The following is a 20,818-nucleotide window of genomic DNA, read 5'->3' as shown; positions in this document are numbered from 1 at the left end:
CAGTATTAGTAAATGGGTTTTCTTTGTGTTAGAGAAAAAAGTAGGGTGTGTGTTTCACTATGTGGATCTGAGAAACGGAAAAGAGAAAAAAAATAACATATATAGCAAAGGGAGAGTAATATCTACAAGGTAGGAGTCTGGAGCATAGTTCTATACTTGTTCCTATGAAAGGACATTGTATATAAAATCCTTGGAGGTGAATTAGGAAAACATATGGCTCAATAATTAATACTATAATAACAATAATGAGAACTTACTGTTTTTTGGATTTGGAAACTTGTCCCTTTTAAATAACTCTTACCTGGAACACCTCCAACAAATACAGGCTCCCTGTGATCAACTGGTTTTGGATTCAGGGGTCCAACCACGTGGTTGACTTCGGAGTCTACATCCAACTGAACCACATTTGAATCTCTAATAACTGAAATACAAGGAAAAGACCGGTCAAAAACGACACTGGAATGATTAATCTTCACACGAAAGGGACTCATTTATAACAGCAATGGATTATATTTGTTCCAGAATAAACCTCACACTTTCTTCTATATCATTGTAAACTTCAACGTCCAACCGAGCAATCACTGTAACATTTTCCTGTGAAAGGGAGAATATTTAGGATACTTTTTCTCCTACTTTTCTTTTGCTCCATAAATTGTGCATTATTTAAACAACCCCTTAAGACCGTTTTGGCAGTATTCAAATGTTCAAATCACGTGTGGATTCAATATATACGGTAACATGTGATTTTTTTTTTCTTGGCCACGTTTAGACTGTCATCCATTCCCTATCTTATCATATGAGTTGTAGTCTAAGTTCTCCCAAGCCATCACTCCACACATGGGAGTGTAGGCTCTCTTTACAAAGGAAGCCCAGGACACTCCGTTTTCCTCACCTGTAATTCTGTGCCATCTGCCATCACAGAGACTCTGCTTGGGTGTTACTGAGGTGGAAAAGTCTCGGATGCCATTGTTGACTTTCACTATGACCTGCAAAAGACAGGGAACATTATTATATAATTTCATCTCTCCTTCTCCTGATAAAACTAGATTTCTTAAATTCACCACATGCAAACGATTAGCTTTGCAATGTGAACACAAGGGGTCACTCTTTGGTAGGCTATAGAGAGTAAACTGTTCTAGGAGAGGACAAAATAATGACACAGGAGAGAAGCTGGAGGAGAGGGACAAGAAGATAATAGCATAAATTCCTTTAATTTCAAAAGACGGAATGTGTTCTGCAAAGCAGGTTAAGGTATTGGTGGAGCCAGACTGCCTGGGTTCGTACCCGGTGCCCCAGTCACCTCACTCTGCCTCTGTTTCCTCATTTGTAAAACCTACCTCACAGAGCCACGGGGGGGGGGGGGGGGGGGTTAAATGAGTTAGTCCATATGAAACATTTAGAACAGTTCCTGACACACAGTAAGTGCCATTATAAGGATTTTATCATATCTATAGTAGTTAAACTAGTATACTAGTTTAACATAAACTAGTATATGTTTTACTAGTACCAGAATTAAAAAAAAAATCAGTTCTATTAAGTTAGGGACATAAATGAAAATATGCTGCTTTTTCTTTAATATTTATTCAAACACTTTCATGAATGTTCTTTAGTCATACTTTTTAAGGATGAAAGTGGTGCTTGACTATAACAATTTTTTGATTTCTAGCAATTGAAAAGAATATATGTTTATGTACATATATGCACATATACACATCTGGTATGCACATATATTGTAGAGAGAAAGATGCTTTAGAGTTCATTTTGACAGCTGGATATGTTTGCTTCTCTCGTTTGTTGTAAAAATGCTTTCTTTTATTACAATCTTTTAATTCCATTTTGTTGGTGATTTTTTTTTTAGCTTTGTCACATTTTCATGGCTCTTTGCTCTAATGAAATCAGTTCCCAACTATGAGTCTGAATCTAAGTACTGCCTGCATTTAAATTCCACGTATAGCTTCCCTATTGGGTTTTCTTTTTTTCCACTTAGGAAAGATTGATGAACTAATTCTGTGACATAAATCGGCTTCAGATCTAGAATCCAAGGTCAAAGGAGATGGTCTATTAAAACAACGTTTCCCACACTACCTGCCCCTTTTTCATGTGAACATTTAGGTACTCTCCGCTGACACTGTGGCCATGAACGAGGGTTCCGGAACTGCTTCTGGGACGGACTTCAAATGCAATCTCAAACTTCAGCCCAATATTGAAAGACTCATCTGTGGAGAGAAACGTTAGCTCTCAAAAGCAGCCACCTAAATTTTGCAACCATGGTGTGATTTTGTAATTATGTATTTTTATACCTGTTTTTGAAAGTTTGGCAGATTTTTCAATCGGTAAAGCAGAAAGTGGTATCTCCCATGTCAGACACACGGTGGCAAGCCCCATGGGGTCCGAGATAACTAGCACCCCACTCCTGCTGGGCGGCATGGGGTGTGTGGCTGGGGGCAGCATGTGGAAAAGGCACCATGGCTGTGGGAACTCAGTGGAGGAGAAACTGATTCCGGCCAGTGGGACCACTTAACACAGCCAAGTGAGGAGGAGAAAAGAGCAACCTGGGAGGAGGAAGCGCTCTGGACACGAGTACAGAGCCTGGGACATTTGGGGAGCCCTGTGGAGGCCAGGGTGGCTGGGCTGTCCCCTGCAAGGGTAGAGGGAGGCCTGGCGAGTGGGGAGCCCTGGGGGGGGGGGGAAGGGCGCTAGAGCTCACGCAGGGAAGGTTGCCTTTATTTTGCTCAGGGGAGTGGACTTGATCAGGTCTGTATTTTAAAATAAGTTTTAATAAAGGTAACTGCTACCAGGACTGCAGAGCACTTCAGAGGAAAGGAAACGTGAGAGCAGTAGAAGCAGTTAGGAGCTGCTGTTGCAGTGATGCAAGAAAATGAACTCTTTTTGACAACGTCCGAGCTCACTCCAAGACCTGCACTTGGCTGCACTGCCATGCCTAATGTTTGCTCTATGGAATATTTGTTGGGGTGGCTTGGATGGTGATTGCATGTAGTCTGTTAGGGCTTTATGTATTTATTTTCAGAACTATCACGTTCCATCCCTCGGCACAGGTACCGACATACTGGAGGCATACAATAAAACTTGGTTCAGTGAATGACAGAGTAATAGGTGAGGAGACTAAAAATCCAGACATAAAATTTCTGAAGGGTGGGGATGCAGGGCAAAGGGAGGAAGTGGAACTTCCTTTGGTAGGGACAACGGGTCATGCTAAGAGGCAGCAGAGAAGGACGAGAGCAGGGTGGCTAAGAGTTGACCCAGGTTAGACCACAGAGCAGCACAGGAAATTCTAAAAGAGCCCAGATGGTCTACATCAGAGTTGTGGCAGCTGTGGAGAAGCTCTGGTCAGGGGAAGCAAACAGGGACGGACGTACATGACCGGTCTGGCATGGCAGGAGGCGAGAAAGGCGATTCTTGTGAAAAGAAGCCATTTCCTAGGGCTGAGTGAGTTTGGCATTCTGAAGTTTTAACTCTGAGCCCAAGATCCCTGTCAGCCACCTCCAGGAGAGAAGGGTTTCATGATTCATGTTCTGCGCGGAAGTCACTGTTACCTAGAACCACGTATCCTCCTTCTGTTGAAAAGTACGTTCCCATTTCCATCGGACCTTCAAAACAAGGAGTCACGCTAAATGTCTGAGATGCAGAGGTGATCGAGGCCCCGTTGAGCTGAAGATTGCTGAGGCAGCCGCTGAAACTGTAGACTGAGTTTATCTGAGAGAAGAAGACATTCCTTAAAATCTAGTTTCTTAACACTCACAGGTGCACCAAAGGGAAACAAAAGGAAGGGACTCGAGTCCCGAGAGAAATGAAGCAGTTCCTCGTCGTGTTATCTTAGCTATCTGAAGGATCAGTAGTTTTCCAGGGAGTAGCTTCTCAACTGGTTCTTTGAAGCCGGGATTTTGTATTTGAGACTGTCAGCCTGCAGTAATTAGCTATGAAAGTTTTTACATACGCTATGACAAAATAAATGGCAGCTTTGGCTTTCAAATTAAATATTGGAAGGATCCTAGTTTGTTTTCCTTCAAGGATGACAGCTGGCCCAAGATCACCTGATGCTGATGAGGGCAAGCAAAATTATTTCTTTTTAAGTTTATTTATTTATTTTGAGAGAGAGAAAGAGAGAGAGAATGAGTTGGGGGGGGGGCAGGGGGAGAGCGAGAATCCCAAGCAGGCTCCAAACTGTCAGCATGGAGCCCAAAGTGGGGCTTGAACCCACAAATCATGAGTTCATAACCTGGGCCAACGTCAGATGCTTAACCAACTGTGCCACCCAGGCGCCCCACAGCTAACAAAGTTCTTAACTGTTAAGTCTACCATGGTTAAATAAGCAGCAGAAAGCTTGCATTTCTGGCTTCATTACCTGATCTTGTGGTTGAGCATTTATCACACCTCATGACCTGAAACTTGGGCCACTTTGGGCAGCTGATTTTATACTGCTTTGGAAACCTTACTTTTAAAGGGATTGTCATGAAATTGGGGCTAGTTGCCTAAAATCTAATTATAACACAAGCTCCCCCCTTGTTTTGCTTTATCCACATATATTACGGAATCTTAGAAATGCATTAATCTTTTGTGCGAAAGTCAAATCTATATTTGTTAAGAAAAAAATTAGCCCTTTGATACATCCCCTTGATTGCTAAATGTTTTTGTACAGGTGCAATTTTAACTTTTAAAATATAAAAATAACATGTTTTTTACTATACCCCTGCTTTTCTGCAGGAGTAACCACACTTCCTTGCACATTTACAAATTGTGTGTGCATGCGTGTCTGTGTGTATGTGTGTGTGTAGGAAACAAAAATGAAATCGTAGTTTACATAAGGGCCCAATGGCCCCAAAGCTTTTTGTCAATAATATATAATGGAATGACCTTCCTTCCTCCCTCCCTCTCTCTCTCTCTCTTCCTTTGTTTCTCTTTCTTTCTTTCTTTCTTTCTTTCTTTCTTTCTTTCTCTCTTTCTTTCTTTCTTTCTTTCTTCTCTCTTCCTAAAAGCATGGGTACTTGCTGAACAACCAACCAAGTATCTCCGTGAGGCATAACTTTTCATGACAGCTTATATACCTCTGAAACTTTTTCATCTCCCCTCTACCATAGAATCAAAAGATCACTCCTGACTTTGTAATGCCAGAGGCAAGAAAGACACCCCCTGGGACAGTCCTCACTTTGATAGCCTATATCCAGCGAAACTCCAGTTTCACTCTTGCCAGTTGGCTGATTGTAAAACGAGGGCCTAGATTAAATAATCTTCCAGCTCTAAAGGTCAGTGGCTCTACCTGGTCATGCCTAGCTTACCTGGACATTTTTCACAGCCCTTCCAGGAGCCACACCTCCTAAATAAATAGGACCCTTTATTTTCCAGGCAGCTGCAGTAGGAGGAAGACTCTCTTCTAGGACTCGGAGGCCATCAATTATCAGTCGGCCACTGCTCTTTTCCCGAATAAATATCACCTGATGGAGAGAAAGAAAAGACCACATCTCAAGTATATCCCAAGATTGGGGGGGGAAGGCTGGGTTGCCTCTTCTACCTTTGGTGTTACAGTACTGTGGGAAATCTGCAGAAGTTCTTTAAAATAGTGAGGAGGGCACCTGTTGGGATGAGCACTGGGTGCTGTATGGAACCCAATTTGACGATAAAGTTCATATTAAAAAAAAAATGATACCATTGAGAAAAAAAATAAAATACTGGTCCTTTCTCTGAAGGTCAAGAGTTTAGTTTTTTCCTTTAAAGCTTGATTTAAAGCGACAGGCTGAATTTCTGAATACAGCTTATACATATTTAGTAGAGTTCTCAATGAAGCTCTTCCCCGCTGACCAGCCCACTTGCTTTCTCCCTCTCCTAAACTTATTGCAATTAATTGTCATGCATCTTACATTTCTTACTCTTTCCATTACATAACATTGATTTGCTTCAATATTTAGATAGTCTCCCAGTGGTTATTCTATCTTCCTAACTAAGCGATTTACTCTTCGCTTTGTATCTGCCACAGCTTAGCCTATAAAAGACACTCAGCAATTGCTGTTAAAATTGAGAAACTTACAGGCAGTGGGAAAGAAACAAGTGAGAATTCATTAGAAATTAAACTTCAGTTTATGTTTGCCATTGGTCCTTTGGTGAAAATAATTACACTAAAAAATTACACTCATTTTAATAATAAGCTTAAAGATTTTTATAAGGAATTTAAAAAAGTTTTCAAAATTGAACTCTGAGCACATGGCAATAGAATTTTAAAATGGGTATTTCTAGAGAGACCACTAGGGCATTAATGTCAGTCCATTTGACAATGGTGAATATTTGCTCATAATAATATTCTCAACCTTCAACTCACATCATGCCACACTCCATCATTGTATTTCTCTTGGCTTCTAATCTTCAGTTTCTTGTGGCCAACATTAAACATGAAAACCAAGCGGCCATGGGCTAAGAATAGAGTCATGAAGTCATTCTCTTCTTGATCTGACACATAGAAAATCATCCCATGGGAGGAACGAGTTTTCAGACGAATGGAAAACTGAGATCTGGTAAAGGAAAAGAAAAAGCTTACTATCTGTAAAATGAGACTGAGGGTGATCTCTAGTTTCCCACAGAAACAGAGTGTAAGGAAGAATGAGTAGCCATTCTATCAAATCCTAAGCAGCATTACTTCTAATTATACCTTAGTATTAATTAATGGCTATTGGGAAAGTGTGATTAACTCAAAAAATGTAAATCTTTCCCTGCTTCTTTATATGGCAGGGCTACATTCTACATTTAAGGAAGCATTGTTTCCCTTACGGATCAGAATGTGTCTTACTTTGAAAATGTGGTTGCATCGAGTTCATTCACATGGACAAAAAATGCTAGTCAGGAATTAATGTGCATATAAAAATTTGCACAGAAACAATATCATTTGTGTAATATCTAAAATACAGATTCATTTTCTATTTCCCAGTAACAATGAATCAATAGATATCACCTGTTAAAACCAGTCACCAGAATGTGTAGGAATTAAACAAAACTTTCTAGACCTCTGTCTCCAGGCCATATAGATAAGATACATTTATTAGGCTAATTTCTAGTTTGATTTAACTCTAAATTCTTCCCAATGAACATAAAATACTGATACTGCCTATTAGGGAGACAGCAAGTTAGAAGGCAGTAGAGGTTTCTTTTTGAATGCATTGCTTCTATGAAGGTTTGAAAGGGATATAAGACCTATATAAGGATATTTGGGTACTAACACTAAAGAAGTCTTTATTTATTTATTTTTTAACGTTTTATTTACTTTTGAGACAGAGAGAGACAGAGCATGAACGGGGGACGGGCAGAGAGAGAGGGAGACACAGAATCGGAAGCAGGCTCCAGGCTCTGAGCCATCAGCCCAGAGCCCGACGCGGGGCTCGAACTCACGGACTGCGAGATCGTGACCTGAGCTGAAGTCAGACGCTTAACCGACTGAGCCACCCAGGCGCCCCTAAAGAAGTCTTTAAAAGTACTCAGTAACCTGGAGATTTGCAGAATACTGGGAAGAGGTGCTGGGCTTTACAGATAGCGTGAGGGTTAGTGGAGATACAGTGGTTTTGTGTCTGCAGTGTCTTATTAACCTTCCAGTAGTTCAGAGACACCCCCACTCTCAACCTGAAAGCGATTTCTAAGGGGGAAGGAAGGTAATATCAAGGTTAGAAGATGAGTCATTTGAAATTTGCCCCATGTTTCTTTCTCTGATTATCTTTATTTTTTGATAAAACGCAGCCAACTCCTAGGAGAATGCTGCTGTTTGCATCTGACTTTTGGGAAGAAAGTCACATAGAATGTAATTTATTGGGCAGCATGAATCATGTACTATGTGGCATTATTTTGATGATAAAACAATAGGATTAAGGTGGCACAGAAAGGAAAGATCGTAAGAAAAAGATGGCTATGGCAAACAAGGATGAAGTCCAGCCATAGCATTAAGTTTCTGGAAGGGACAGTGTGTTACTTTACTTTTCACCAAAATCTCCTTTTAAGTGTTCAAACTCTTGGCGGCTGTTGGCGGTCCCTCCATACTGATAGGCGTGCTCTATTGCTCTAGGACTGTTGGAAAGGTGGCAGTAGGAATCTCTTGGAGCATTCCGCTCTGGGAACTTCAGGCTGGCAGGATCCCCTGAAGGCGCATCTTTACTTTTTTCTCCCTATAAGAATAGGAAATAAATCATATTAAGGAATAAAAGTGATATACTAGCAGCAAAAGTTCACTTGTGATTTCTTTATTGTTAATCATCATCATCATCATCATCATCATAACAAAATAGGAAGGAAAATGTGTACTATTTGTGGATCTTCCATTCATCAAGTAGTAGGCCCCTCTCTTTCCTTAAGCAAATGATAGCAGTAGCTGTGGCATTAAAAACAACCACCAACAACGACGCAGCGTATTAACAAATCCAAAATTCTAGTCTGTGATGGTAAAGTAGAGCTAACCTGAAGCTACAGAGGTAACTGGCTGCAGCATTTAAACTAAATGCACATCTTAACGAATGGTGGAAAAGGGAAATATTGACAATAAAAGAATGCTGAGAGAATCGATCAATAAAGGCCTCAAATCATAGACAACGATACTTCTTTAACACACAGATTATTATTTATGCATGCTGTGCAAAAAGTTAACATACTCAGTAACACCGTCAACATATCTAAGAGCATTTTTGGTGATGAGATAGGTAGTAAACGTTTATGCGACAAGGTATAGAGCAATACTTAAAAATTACTTTGTGTTCTTAAATTGCGCTGTTGATTTTAAAATTTAGAGCTTTGAGACTACAGGCTAATATGGTACGGTTGTCTAGTCTTAGTTCTGAAGCAAAATTAAAGTAAATGAAAATAAATCTGATCAGACATTTATTCATTTACTCCAGCAATGTTTATTGAAGACCTAATAGGTAGAAATGACTTGGAAGGAAATGAGTGATTCTGCATGCCCTCCACGGGCAGTGTGTGGTGTGGAAGAGAAAGGTGAGTGGGAAATGGCTCCTTTTTTTTTTTAAGGAACTGAAAATTGATTTGAAAAAGCAGACACTTAGCAAAGTGGAAGACAGGCTGTTGCCAGATGGAAAGGACTTTAGATGACTGGCTGGAGGATGGGGTTTTGTTTTTCAGGAGGGTGGGGGTGAGTGGTCGGTGGGGGTTTGGGGACCCTCCACTCTGGTTCCTCCTTCTTTCCATTCCTATGGAGAGGATCTCGCTGTCTCTGTGCATCCACTTAGCTATGGAAAGAGAACAACTGTGAATCAACTACAGGGGTCAGCAAAGCAATGGACTATCGGACTATGATGGTCTCAAGTTACCAGCCCTGCCTTTTTCTGCTTCCGTGTGGGAACACATAGACTAGGCTCTGTCTCTTGTCAGCTGCAAAAATTAATAAACTCTGGTTATTAATCTGGCAACCAAATACTCTAAATCCTCTGTGGATATATGTTCTGAATAATAATAATAAGTAATAAAGAAGACAAGTATAACTTAATTACTTCATTACCATATAATACAGAGTCTCAGTTTATTATCCTAAAATAGCTGTATGTGTGGGGAACCTGAACCCGCTAGACTTTGACTACACTACTGTAATTTTTTTCTCTGAGGGTCTATTTCAATTCACCAAGTTTCTTTTGTTTCAGATAACAGCCAAAGTATTCGAGCTACTTAAGAAAAAGGACGGTAATGTGTTATAGGGATATAGAAGTATCTTAACACAATCCCAGAGAAGATAGTACAGTATAGCAGGGTCCTACCACAGGCAAGAATCAGGAATTGGAAAACCAGGCAGAATCAAGGCACTTCTTTTCCAAATGTTTCTGGTATCTCAGCTTTGTTTTTCTCAGACTGTCTGCTTTCATTTTTCTTTCTCTGCAGGACAGTTTTCTGCCTTTCCTCTTTCTATAAAGCAGCTTTCTTTCTCGTGCATGATTAATATAGAGTTATTCCATGTTTTCTATTCAATGACCAGCCTAGACAGGTGTCTCCGGGTTCTAAGTTTCTAAGGAAAGGAATCTGACAGCCCAGCTTAGTTCACATAATCTACCCTGGTCCAAACACCTACATCCAGGTAGATGAGGTCACATACCTAATGTACTGGGTTGCCCTGTGTGTAGGGATCAATTCTCTGGAATGTTGGCCAATACTCCAGAATTGATGTCTAATATATAAAATCTTCACACCACCTGAGAAACTATGTTTCCAATTAAATTTAAAAACATAGAGATTATGAAAAATTTTCAGGATAGAACATAGGCAGTAAGACAGGTATTCTTACGTACTCATGGGGGAGTATTAATCACTGTTCCTGTTTTGGAAAGTAGTTTGACTTGACCCAATAAGTCTACCTCTAAGAATATTTCATAGAAGTTTATTCAGCAATAAAATCAAAGATTAATGTACCATGGTATTCACCCATAAATGAAGAAAACTAGAAAGCACTGAAGTCTATTAATGGTTAAATAAATTATAACATATTCGTAAAGTGGACTATTAGGAAGTTATTGTGAAAATCAGTTGTTATAAGCCCAAATTGCTATGAATTGGCCTTGATAAAAATTTAAACCGAAGGCCACAAACTTTTCTTGGTAGGTATTTAAGAAGCTATTGCTACAAGGGTAAATGTGAGAGAAGATTAGCAAACATTTGGCATTCTAATATAAGTGGAATCTAAAGTGCTTCTGTATCTGTTATTCTGAAGCTGAATTTCTAAGACTTTTTACAAGAAAGGCTAAGAGATTTCCTATACTATTGAAAAGTTTGTGTCAATAGTTCCAAGGGCTGTTTATTATACCCTTGAGACTATGAGTATTTGTTAGGAACTACATTTGATGGAGAGCTTCAAATAGAAAACTGTATTCATTTAAAGGGGTTGGGAGTATGCCATAGAAGGTTGGTTCTCCTCATCAGCCTGCATTAACCTATTGCATAGGATCCACTGACCCGTGCTCAAGTCCCAGCTGAACAATTTCAGGATAAACATTTTAGCATCACTGTGACAAGGTGACAGAAATATTTCATCGGAGCCTCATAGTCTCCTTTGAAGACTCCTTTATATTATCTTCTAGTAAAAGCCTTCATAAAAGTCAATGAAATTATTTCTCTGCCTGAATCACTTAAAAAAGTCTTCTGTGTGAAATTCAGGAAAGGATCCTGAAAAATTACTAACTTTGGATTATACATAAATGAAATTATTCTATTTACATTGATAAATCATGTGTGAACCAAGGAGAAGTTGCATGGGGGTTCTAAAAAGTGGTCCATGCAAGCTGAAATCTATAGGGAAGTGCCCAAGGGATAACGGCCAGTGCAAAACCATCAGAAGCGAGAAGCTGGAGGGTGGGGCGATGCTTTCCTCTTGCTGATGGCTCAGAAGCCAGTCGTGGAGAGAAATCAGTTCTTCCTCTAAAAGATGCTCAGCCTCACTAGCATTCAAGGAAATGCAGATTAAAACCACAATGAGATGCCGTATCTGTCCATTAGATTGGCAAAATTATAAAAATTTGATCACATCCAGTGTTAGCTATTGTGAAAGACAATAGGTTCTTTCAAGTGCTGTTTGTGGGAGTAAAATAATCTCATTATTGGGAACGCACATTCCCTTAAACCAAGTAATCCCACTTTTAGGAACTAGTCCTCCGGACACATTCTCAAGGCTCTGTAGAGATATAACAGCTAATATTCACTGAATGTTTGCTCTATGCCAGGCATTGTGCCAGGGCTTTTCATGGACCAACTCATTTAATCTTTATAACGACCCTATGATATAGATCGCTAAATATTTCTTGAACACCTATTTTGTGAATTGTTCTAGGCTCTTAGGACACATCAGTGAGCAACAACAAAAAAGGAAGCTTGCAGTCTAGCACAGGAAGCAGAGAGTAAATAGTAAACATAATACAGTCACTAAATAAATTAAAATGACAAAAGTGCTATGGAAAAAAGGACAACTAGGAGGGGCAAAGGAGGTAGGTAGTACCAGTGGAAGGCAAAAGGCAGCTGGTATGAAATAGGGGGTTAAGTCAGGCCTCCCTGAACACATGAAAAGTGGGCAATCCTGGAGGGAGTTGTTCATGCAGCTATTTCGGGGAAGAGTGGTCCAGGCGGAAAGAAAGACTTTCCTGCAGCAGTGTGCATGGCTCGTTCTAGTGCGGGCAGGAGAGTGAGTGCGGGAAAGGGGCCTGGATGGTATAGAGCCTCTTCAGACATCATAGGGCCTGGAGCTTTTGCTCTGAGTGCAGTTGGGGGTGGGGGGGACTTTGAGCAGGAGAGTGACATGATATGACATATTTACAAGCATGCGGCTGTTGTGCAGAGGATAGAGCATCAGAGAAGTGGATGGAAGCAGAGAGGCCTGTTGGGAGCCTATGGCAAGGCTCAAATGGGAGATGATGGTGGCTTGGACCAGGTTGGGGTGGGGGAGGAGTGGCACCCGAGTGCATTGTTAAAACTGGGCCAGGAAGATGGCTGGGGAGGATTAGCTTGAAAGAATGGGAAGGACTTAAGAGTTTCATCTGCAATGAAGGCACCTAATGTACGTGCTGGAAGTAAATGAACGAGAAAGAACAGTAGTCAGGGGATGCAGTTTAAGAACTCAAAAGATTTCGATGATGCAGCAGCACCAGGCGATGGCACAGATCGACCGTGCCTGTGGGTGGTTGAAGTGAAGGTCAAGGAAGGAGGAAAACAGGATAAGATCAGAAACTTTAATGAGATCCAAGACTGTGGCAGAAGCCCAAGATTGCTACACCAAAGCAAATGGTAAGGAGAATTACGGTACTAAGTAACGAGCAATTTTAACCCCGGCAATGAGAAGCAGTTGGAAGTACACAGTAAAAGCCGATTCAAAATGTTTCTTTGGGAGCAAAGATTGAAACACCAGAGTGGGTAAACAATAATACGGGTGCTAGAAGAATCCTGCCTTTCGTAGGCGCACAGTTGCAAACTGGAGGAAATTTTATAAAGCATCAGTGTCTAGCATTGTGTGCATGGAATACGAGGGCAGCTGAGGATTTGGCACGGCATTGTCTTTTACCTTTTTATTCTGACTTGGTTTGGGCTTTGAGGAATTTTTGCCTTTTTTGTAAAGGAGGAACAATGGCGAAGACTCAATAGGACACGCATACAGAGAAGTGTGGACCTTTTCAGAGTACCGCTGAAAATCTTCTACCTCCACATCTCTATCCAACCTACACAACAGATGGAAAAAAAACCTTAAAATACTGTTCAGAATTACGCGATGGAAATTATGGAAGTGAAAGTCCTTTGGCAATTAAAATGGGTGCATGTGTGTGTGTGTGTGTGTGTGTGTGTGTGTGTGATGGGTCCTTCTTTATCAACCACAATCTTCATCAGAAACCTTTACCCAACCGTGTAACAAGGAATGGATGATTGTGCCTGCCACTAGCACATTCTGACAGATGAACACCTTTTCTCTCATCACACTGGGTGATTGGTACTGCCTCTGTGTTCCTAGATCTGTATTAAGTTTCTCCCTTGTCTGTTCTTGTAGTCAGGGAGCCCTTACTGTCTTTGTTAAGGACCCAGATTAATGTCTTTGTTTAAAGTTAAGGAGACTTTCTGAAACTTCTAACAAGGATTTGGGTATGTTGCTCTGTACTACACCGTTAATAATAAGTATGGACATAATTGCATCATATATATATATATGTGTGTATATATATATATATATATATATATATATATATATATATATATAAAATGCTCATCCCAGCAGGTGCCCTCCTCTATGCCCATCACCTACTTTCCCCTCTCCCCCACCCCCCATCAACCCTCAGTTTGTTCTCAGTATTTAAGAGTCTCTTATGGTTTGCCTCCTTCCCTCTCTGTAACCTTTTTTTTGCTCCCTTCCCCTCCCCCACGGTCTTCTGTTAAGTTTCTCAGGATCCACATATGAGTGAAAACATATGGCATCTGTCTTTCTCTGCCTGACTTATTTCACTCAGCATAATACTCTCAAGTTCCATCCAGGATGCTACAACGGCCAGATTTCATTCTTTCTCATTAATTGCATCTAATATTTACAGCTTGCTGTATGCCAGGTGCTTTCTGCACACTATCTCATTTAATTGTCATAACAAGGAGGCAGGCGTTATTATTATCTGCATTTAGGTGGAGAAGAAACAAAGGCTCACTCCGCCAAGGTCATACAGAAATTTAAAGGCAAGAAACCTACACACAAACAAGTATGTCAGTTGCCCAAGCACATGAGAGCTTGTAATGACTACCCTCTACTGTTTCTCCTAAATTTCATAGCTCTCAGTCTTTTTTTTTTTTTTTAACATTTATTTATTTTTTGAGAGGCAGAGAGAGACAGAGCATGAGCAGGGGAGGAACTGAGAGAGCGGGAGACACAGAATCTGAAGCAGGCTCCAGGCTCTGAGCTGTCAGCACAGAGCCCAACGTGGGGCTTGAACCCATGAACCATGAGATCATGACCTGAGCCGAAGTCGGTCGCTTAACTGACTGAGCCACCCAGGCGCCCTCATAGCTCTCAGTTTTAACAGTGTAAATACTTTCATTATTGACCTGACCTCTTTTTAATCAATCATGCAGAATTAATGAATAATAAAAATGTTATACCTGGTAAAGTAGGCATTACTTATACAGCCAGTGAAATTAGCAAACTGGGGACTGATGGGTGAGCCACCGAAGTAAAACTTCTTTTCACTTGCTTGTGTCTGTTCCACCTTCTCTTTGGGAGCGTTCTTGCTCCCAAGTCTGCTTTGATCTACTATTAGTTCATATCTGCAAAGGAAAAAGCTTCTTTAGACACTACCTGGCTACCATTTTACCTTGAGTTCCATTCCAGGTTACAGGTTTTCTTGTGAAATTGAAATAGAACATTCTGGCCAGTGAAAAGATAGCAATTTGCCAGACTCATCATGAGGCCCAGGATAAAATAGATGAATATTTTGATATGCAGAAAAGTCTCTCTAGCTAGACCTCTAAAAACAAGAAGTTCAGATGACTAGTCATGAGCATTTTGTGTGGGGGGGGTGGGAGGTGGAAAAGACAAACATAACTCATGGTGATTATTTAATCACATCTGGGGAGACCGTTTTCATTGAAAAGCACATTGAATGGTTTTGATTGTGATTGGAAATGGACTCTAGAAAGGCTTATTAATGATTCTTTTTTTTTGTAATGGGCGGGCTCCACGGAAATGGATACAGAATCGCAGCTGCTACGACAAGAAATTTATTTCTTGTTCTAGAAAGCTTTCTTCTTATAAAAAAGAAATTCAGTATTACACATTTAAAAACTAAAGTTAGAGCTTTCAAAATATGGCCATAAATGTAAAGTTCTTTCTTTCTCTTTCCCTTTCTTGCTTTCTTGCTTCTATTATTTTTTAATGTTTATTTATTTATTATTGAGATAGAGAGAGGCATGGACAGAGAGAGGCAGAGATAATCCCAAGCAAGCTCTGCACTGTCAGCGTGGAGCCCAATGTGGAGCTTGAACTCATGAACCATGAGATTGTGACCTGAGCTGAAATCAAGAGTCTGACGCTTCCCCGACTGAGCCATCCAGGCTCCCCTCAATTGTTTAATTAAAATCCAAATGAAATCAATGCTTTCTGATCTCCTTCTATGTGCAAAACACTGAAATCCATTCAGGAAGTACTATGTGTAGGTACTTCCCCCAAGAACGTCTGTAGCCTGTGGTTTCAGTGGAAAAAAACCCTTATATTCTTGTGAAGTAATTATATAGTGGTTTATTTGGCATCTCTTGAAAATTAACAGCAACTTCCTTTTAAAATAACATTATGTTGTTCCTTCTACCATTTTTCTTCTAGAAAAGCAATAAAATAGGCTATTATTCATAGTGGTCATTCAAGAGAATCATGCAAATAAAATAAATAAAACCATCTGGTGGGAAGAGTATAAAGTGAGGGGCTGTACCTTGTGGGTGAGACAGAGGTAATGACGAAGTGGGACAGCCCGTCATGGTACTGCTTATCTGCTGACTGCACCTTGATCCCCTTTACATCCATGACCACAGTGCCGTTGTCCAACGAAATGGAGAACACATCTGACTGAAATTCAAGCACAGGTTTTTAAGTAGGGAGGCCAGAGATCCAGATGACGGACACGTTTTCAACTTCTACTTCGTGGTATTGCTTAAAGGAACACACGACGAGTGGGAAGTTTGTCAAATAATTTCTATGAAAACAACAGAACACTCTGTTGCTTATATTGGTGTCGTCTATAAAATCAGGCGCATTTCAATGGAGAAAGGAGCCTCCTGTATCCTGAATGGAAGATTTCTGGTGTTTTGTCATGCTGAGAGTTGTCCCAGTGTTCGTTAACTCCCTAACTCAGACATTGCTATTCTGTCTTCAGTCTCCCTCTGGGAAAAGCAATACTTGAGTCTCCCTGGGGATGTAGCTAGATGACCAGGCAAGGGGTAATTTGCCAGTTTGGCTTTTTAAATGTTTTACTTTTCCTCTACAGAGGCCGAAGAGAAATAAAAAAGAGCAGAAGTTACCATTTCTTTTTCTGAATGGGCTTATTGATTGTTTAAAATATTGGCAAATTGATAATCTTGCTTCTCTTCCCTTATGTGGGCATTGGCCTCTACAGTTGAAGGGACAGCCTTCAACATAACTACTTTTTGTGGACAGAAAGTGTTATTTAACTAGCCATGGTAATGTGAAGCAGGTTGTGTGGGGGAGGTCCTACAAAGTGCTTTGGGATTTAAATTCAATTCAATATAAAAAAATAAGTATGAAAAGTAAAAGCTGCTTTTATAAATTATATTGTGACCTGCTCCATCAGTGTATATGTTGGTGATGACCTTTTCAGAGATAAATCACTTGGGTCGTGAGGCCACTAAACCTCTGCTTATCTTATTTTTGAAATAATAACTTGAGAATGTGAGCTCAAGTGTTCTATAGCCAGTCTAAGAATTTAATTTTATAAATTAAGTCACATGCATAATTGTATATATACACAAAGGTTTTTTTTTTTTAACATTTTTTTGTGCTATGGACTCTTTTGACAGCTTGGTGATACACACAGTCCCCTTCAAAAATAACATTTTAAAATGCATCAAACAAAACATCTAGGAATACAAAGGAAACCAATTACATTGTGATACAGTTTCAAAATATTAAAACAATAAATCTGTGATATAGTAATACATGCACTTCTTTATTAAAGCATTAAATTATAAAATCTATCAGCAGATCTAATAACTACCATAATTTAAAAGTAGCAATGGCCAAAAATGACATTTTGAGATATCTGTGAGAACTATAATGTGAAATGAAAAATACCTGTTATTTCTATTAATGATAAAGTAACACGTTCTGCAAATACTACTGTGGTTTGTTGCCAACATTTGTAATTGAAGAAAATGCTAAATTTTAATTTGAGAAAATAAATTTTAAAAAAATCTTAAGTTTTTCTGACCTAGGTCGATAGACGCACTGAACTTTCTCCATAAGCTCCTGAGGGGTGGCTCTATAAATCCTAGGTTCAGAACTTCTGATATGCATTATATATAATTATAAAGTGTCTGAAATGCAGCATTCTATGCGTGTTCATGTCAGTCAAAATTAATTTGAATTGCAATTCACTTTTAACGTGAATAAATAGTACTGTTAACAGACAAAACAAGTATCAGAAGGAAGTTCCTGTAGGGAAAAACAAATACGTACCCCTGAGGCATAATAAAATAGTAATCCATTTGGCTGTAACGTTCGGAAATTGAAACCTCCTTCAAAGCCATCGAAGAAAGATATTTTCTGAATGGAAGCAATGAAACTCTGTCCACTGAAATATGCCCTGCGAGATATCTGTGTGGCCAAAAAAAAAGTGAATATAGGGTTTGAGATAATTATCAAGTGCTTAAAATGTCAATTTCCCACACACCAAAGTCCATGCCCATTAGTGTATATGTTGGTGATGACCTTTTCAGAGATAAATAAGTTGGGTCTTGGGGTCACTAAACCTCTGCCTATTTTATTTTTGAAATACCTTTAGAAGGTGAGCTCAAGTGTTCTGTAGTCAATCCAAGAACAGAGAAGTATTAATATTTTATGTTTTAACTTCTGGATTATACTGGAATTTAGACATGTTAACCATCCTTCTGTGTGATGGGGTTTCAGCTTCTGCACATCCTCCACCCTGAGTGAGAAAAGATGCCTACACAGCCTCTCTGGGCTTTGGAAGCCCATTGAAAACTGAAGCAAATGGACAAGTCATAGAGGAATTCCCACAAGCCTTTCTAGCTTAATGATTCTTCTTTTTGCTGGTGGCAGAAAGGAGCCCAAGATGTACCTACAATCACAGAGAAGCTGAAAAGAGCTTTTTCAGCTTTTGAGAATGATAAGTTTTGTGTCTGTTTATTTTTCATTATTAAAAAAGATGTGTGTGTGTGTGTGTGTGTGTGTGTGTGTGTGTGTGTCTATTTAATAAAAAGCTTTTGCTTGGTACTTACGAGAGAGTCTTCTGGGCATCCATAACCAACTCCCAGGGTTTCCGTCTGCTCTAATAAATTGAAATCTTTCTTTTGGAACTGGAAACCCTTCATGCATCCTCTGAAGTTGATATCTAGGGGAAGGTGTGCTTTGAGGGTCCTGAAAAAGAAAATTAGTCTTCACTGATATGATGATGATGATGATGGTGATGTTACCCTGCACATGTGGGATATGAAATTTGATTTTATTTATACTCACTTTAATAGCTTTCTAATTGTTCATATTCTCATGGCTTCTTCCATAAGCACGTAGTAATATCTAATCTTTGTTTATAGAATGGCTTTATTCTTCATCAAGCCAATTTGTTTACCTTTTTATAATTTTCAAGATCCTTTAACTTACATTAGCTCATTCCATATTTATAAAAATTCATTGAGATAGAAGGAAATGCTATTATATCCCTTTTGTAGATGATTAATAGGTTGAACCGTAAAAAATGGACATATTTTAGGTAAAAAATGGTCAACTCTTGGCAACTTCACATGGCTTAACCTATTAAATGAAACTAAGAAACATCAAGTTTTTGTTTTTGTTTTTGTTTTTGTTTTTTTTAATGTCACAAGAGGTAAGTTAGGATTTGAACCCAGGTATTCAGTCTTCCATTAATCCACTTGGGTCATGAACTCATCTTCTTGGCTATTTTGCAATGCAATCAGCTAAGGCTAGAGAAATGTCTTAGTGAATGTTAGGCTTTGGATTAATAGGCTAGTAAGAAATCCTTTATCATTGAGATCAGGGATGGCATTTTGATCAACACTGTAATCCTAATACCTAACATATTATTAAATATTGAATGACTATGAAGCTAGTTTTAACCAAATTACAATGGCTTCAATGTATTTTAGATGAACACTGGCCAAACTAAAGAGTAATAGCCCTAACACATTTTGCTCCATCAAGATCACGAATAGAGGACCATACTAACTAACAGATTAGTGGATGTATAATGGCAACCACAATGGTTAAAAGTCCCATGTGGCATGGCTGAAGGGGCTAAGAGGGTATCTAATTTGTAAAGGAAGCTTGAGGTTGGGGCCTTATCCCACACCAATTAGAATTTCTGGAGAGTGGTCACAAGCTAGAGTGTTCATGAAAGTTCTCCAGGTTATTCTAATGAGAGCCAGCATTGAGAATGATTGGACTGGAATATTCTAAAGTTGCCACTCAGTCTCAAGGGCGTCTGATGCTATGACTTGGTTGTAATAAGAGATAGTTAAATTTTTAAATACATGAGAATAAAATTGTAATGATACATGATTCATAACCTCTTGGATAAGCTTAAAAATTTCCATATCCTCAGATGCTCTTTGAGAGTTCAAAGAGGTTTAAGACTAAAACAAAAGTAAAGGGACAGATGCTCTGCCTTTCTTCCTGCAGATGAGACATATTGCTTTAGACTATGTTGTAAGAGTAATACAATAATTAAAGAAACCTGTAGATTACATCTAGAAGATGTTAATTTAAGAAGGTCATGAGGGTGCATGAATGTGTGTGCATGTGCCTGTGCATGTGTGTAGAAGTAGCAAGTGGGAGTGCTTTAAAAGTTTTACTAGACCTCTTCTGGATGTTGAATACTCAGCCCAGTACATTGTTAGAAACAATAACTACTTAACAAAAAAACCCCACCTTACCTGGATTGTAAAATTTCTGGGGGAGCTCCTCCAATGTATATGTCTGTAAAAGGTATTTTCATCTTTTCATTGTCCATGCTCTTGACATGTCGTCTGTCAACCACCAAAATCATTTTCTTATCATTGTGGTAAATGATTGAGATCTAGGAGGAATAATATATAGTAGGTCCTGATCATTATTTAATAAGGAACTTTTTGGGGGTGCCTGGGTGGCTCAGTAGGTCAAGTGTCTGACTCTTGGTTTCGGTCAGGTCGTGATCTCATGGTTCATGGGATTGTGCTGGGGCTCCACACTGATGGCATGGGGCCTGCTTAGGATTCTCTCTCTCTCCTTTCTCCATCCCTCCCCCTGCTCATGTGTGTGCTCTCTCTAAGTAAACAAATAAAAACATTAAAAAATAATCAGCTTTTTGAAGACTACTATGTTTTAATTATTCTGATTATAACAGCTGGGACTCCATGTTCTCATGCTTGTTTGTTCACAAAATGGGGAATAGATTTTTCTTTCTTACAGATATGGAAGTCTTACTTAAATAACCAGAAATTCACATTTTCTGGAGAAAGGTTTCCATATGAAGAAGAAGCTAGATCAAAAAATACTTTTGTCATGAGACCAGGTGTTGTCTTTTGCCCCTTTGAGGGGATTCAGGAAAAAACTATTAACAGCTACCTTTTGGACCCTAAAGTGTAT

General features: G+C 39.4%; 1 protein-coding gene across 2 annotated transcripts in view; it reads right to left on the bottom strand.

The window, feature by feature from the left end:
- LAMA4 (laminin subunit alpha 4) overlaps positions 1-20,818 on the bottom strand; it is a 142,483-nt gene that overhangs the window by 4,555 nt on the left and 117,110 nt on the right. For both annotated transcript variants that reach the window (XM_027057066.2, XM_027057065.2), the window contains exons 25-37: positions 20,128-20,270; positions 18,457-18,595; positions 17,675-17,812; positions 15,915-16,048; positions 14,593-14,757; positions 13,025-13,178; positions 7,966-8,153; positions 6,329-6,518; positions 5,295-5,450; positions 3,555-3,714; positions 2,086-2,216; positions 893-986; positions 302-421 (exon numbers count right to left, since the gene is read on the bottom strand). In XM_027057066.2, coding sequence (XP_026912867.2) covers positions 302-421; positions 893-986; positions 2,086-2,216; positions 3,555-3,714; positions 5,295-5,450; positions 6,329-6,518; positions 7,966-8,153; positions 13,025-13,178; positions 14,593-14,757; positions 15,915-16,048; positions 17,675-17,812; positions 18,457-18,595; positions 20,128-20,270 — 1,912 coding nt within the window. The remainder of the gene's footprint in view (positions 1-301; positions 422-892; positions 987-2,085; positions 2,217-3,554; positions 3,715-5,294; positions 5,451-6,328; positions 6,519-7,965; positions 8,154-13,024; positions 13,179-14,592; positions 14,758-15,914; positions 16,049-17,674; positions 17,813-18,456; positions 18,596-20,127; positions 20,271-20,818) is intronic.

This window comes from Acinonyx jubatus, chromosome B2 (genome assembly GCF_027475565.1).
Source record: "Acinonyx jubatus isolate Ajub_Pintada_27869175 chromosome B2, VMU_Ajub_asm_v1.0, whole genome shotgun sequence".
Lineage (NCBI taxonomy): Eukaryota > Metazoa > Chordata > Mammalia > Carnivora > Felidae > Acinonyx > Acinonyx jubatus.
This window is presented reverse-complemented; position numbering and strand designations above follow the sequence as displayed.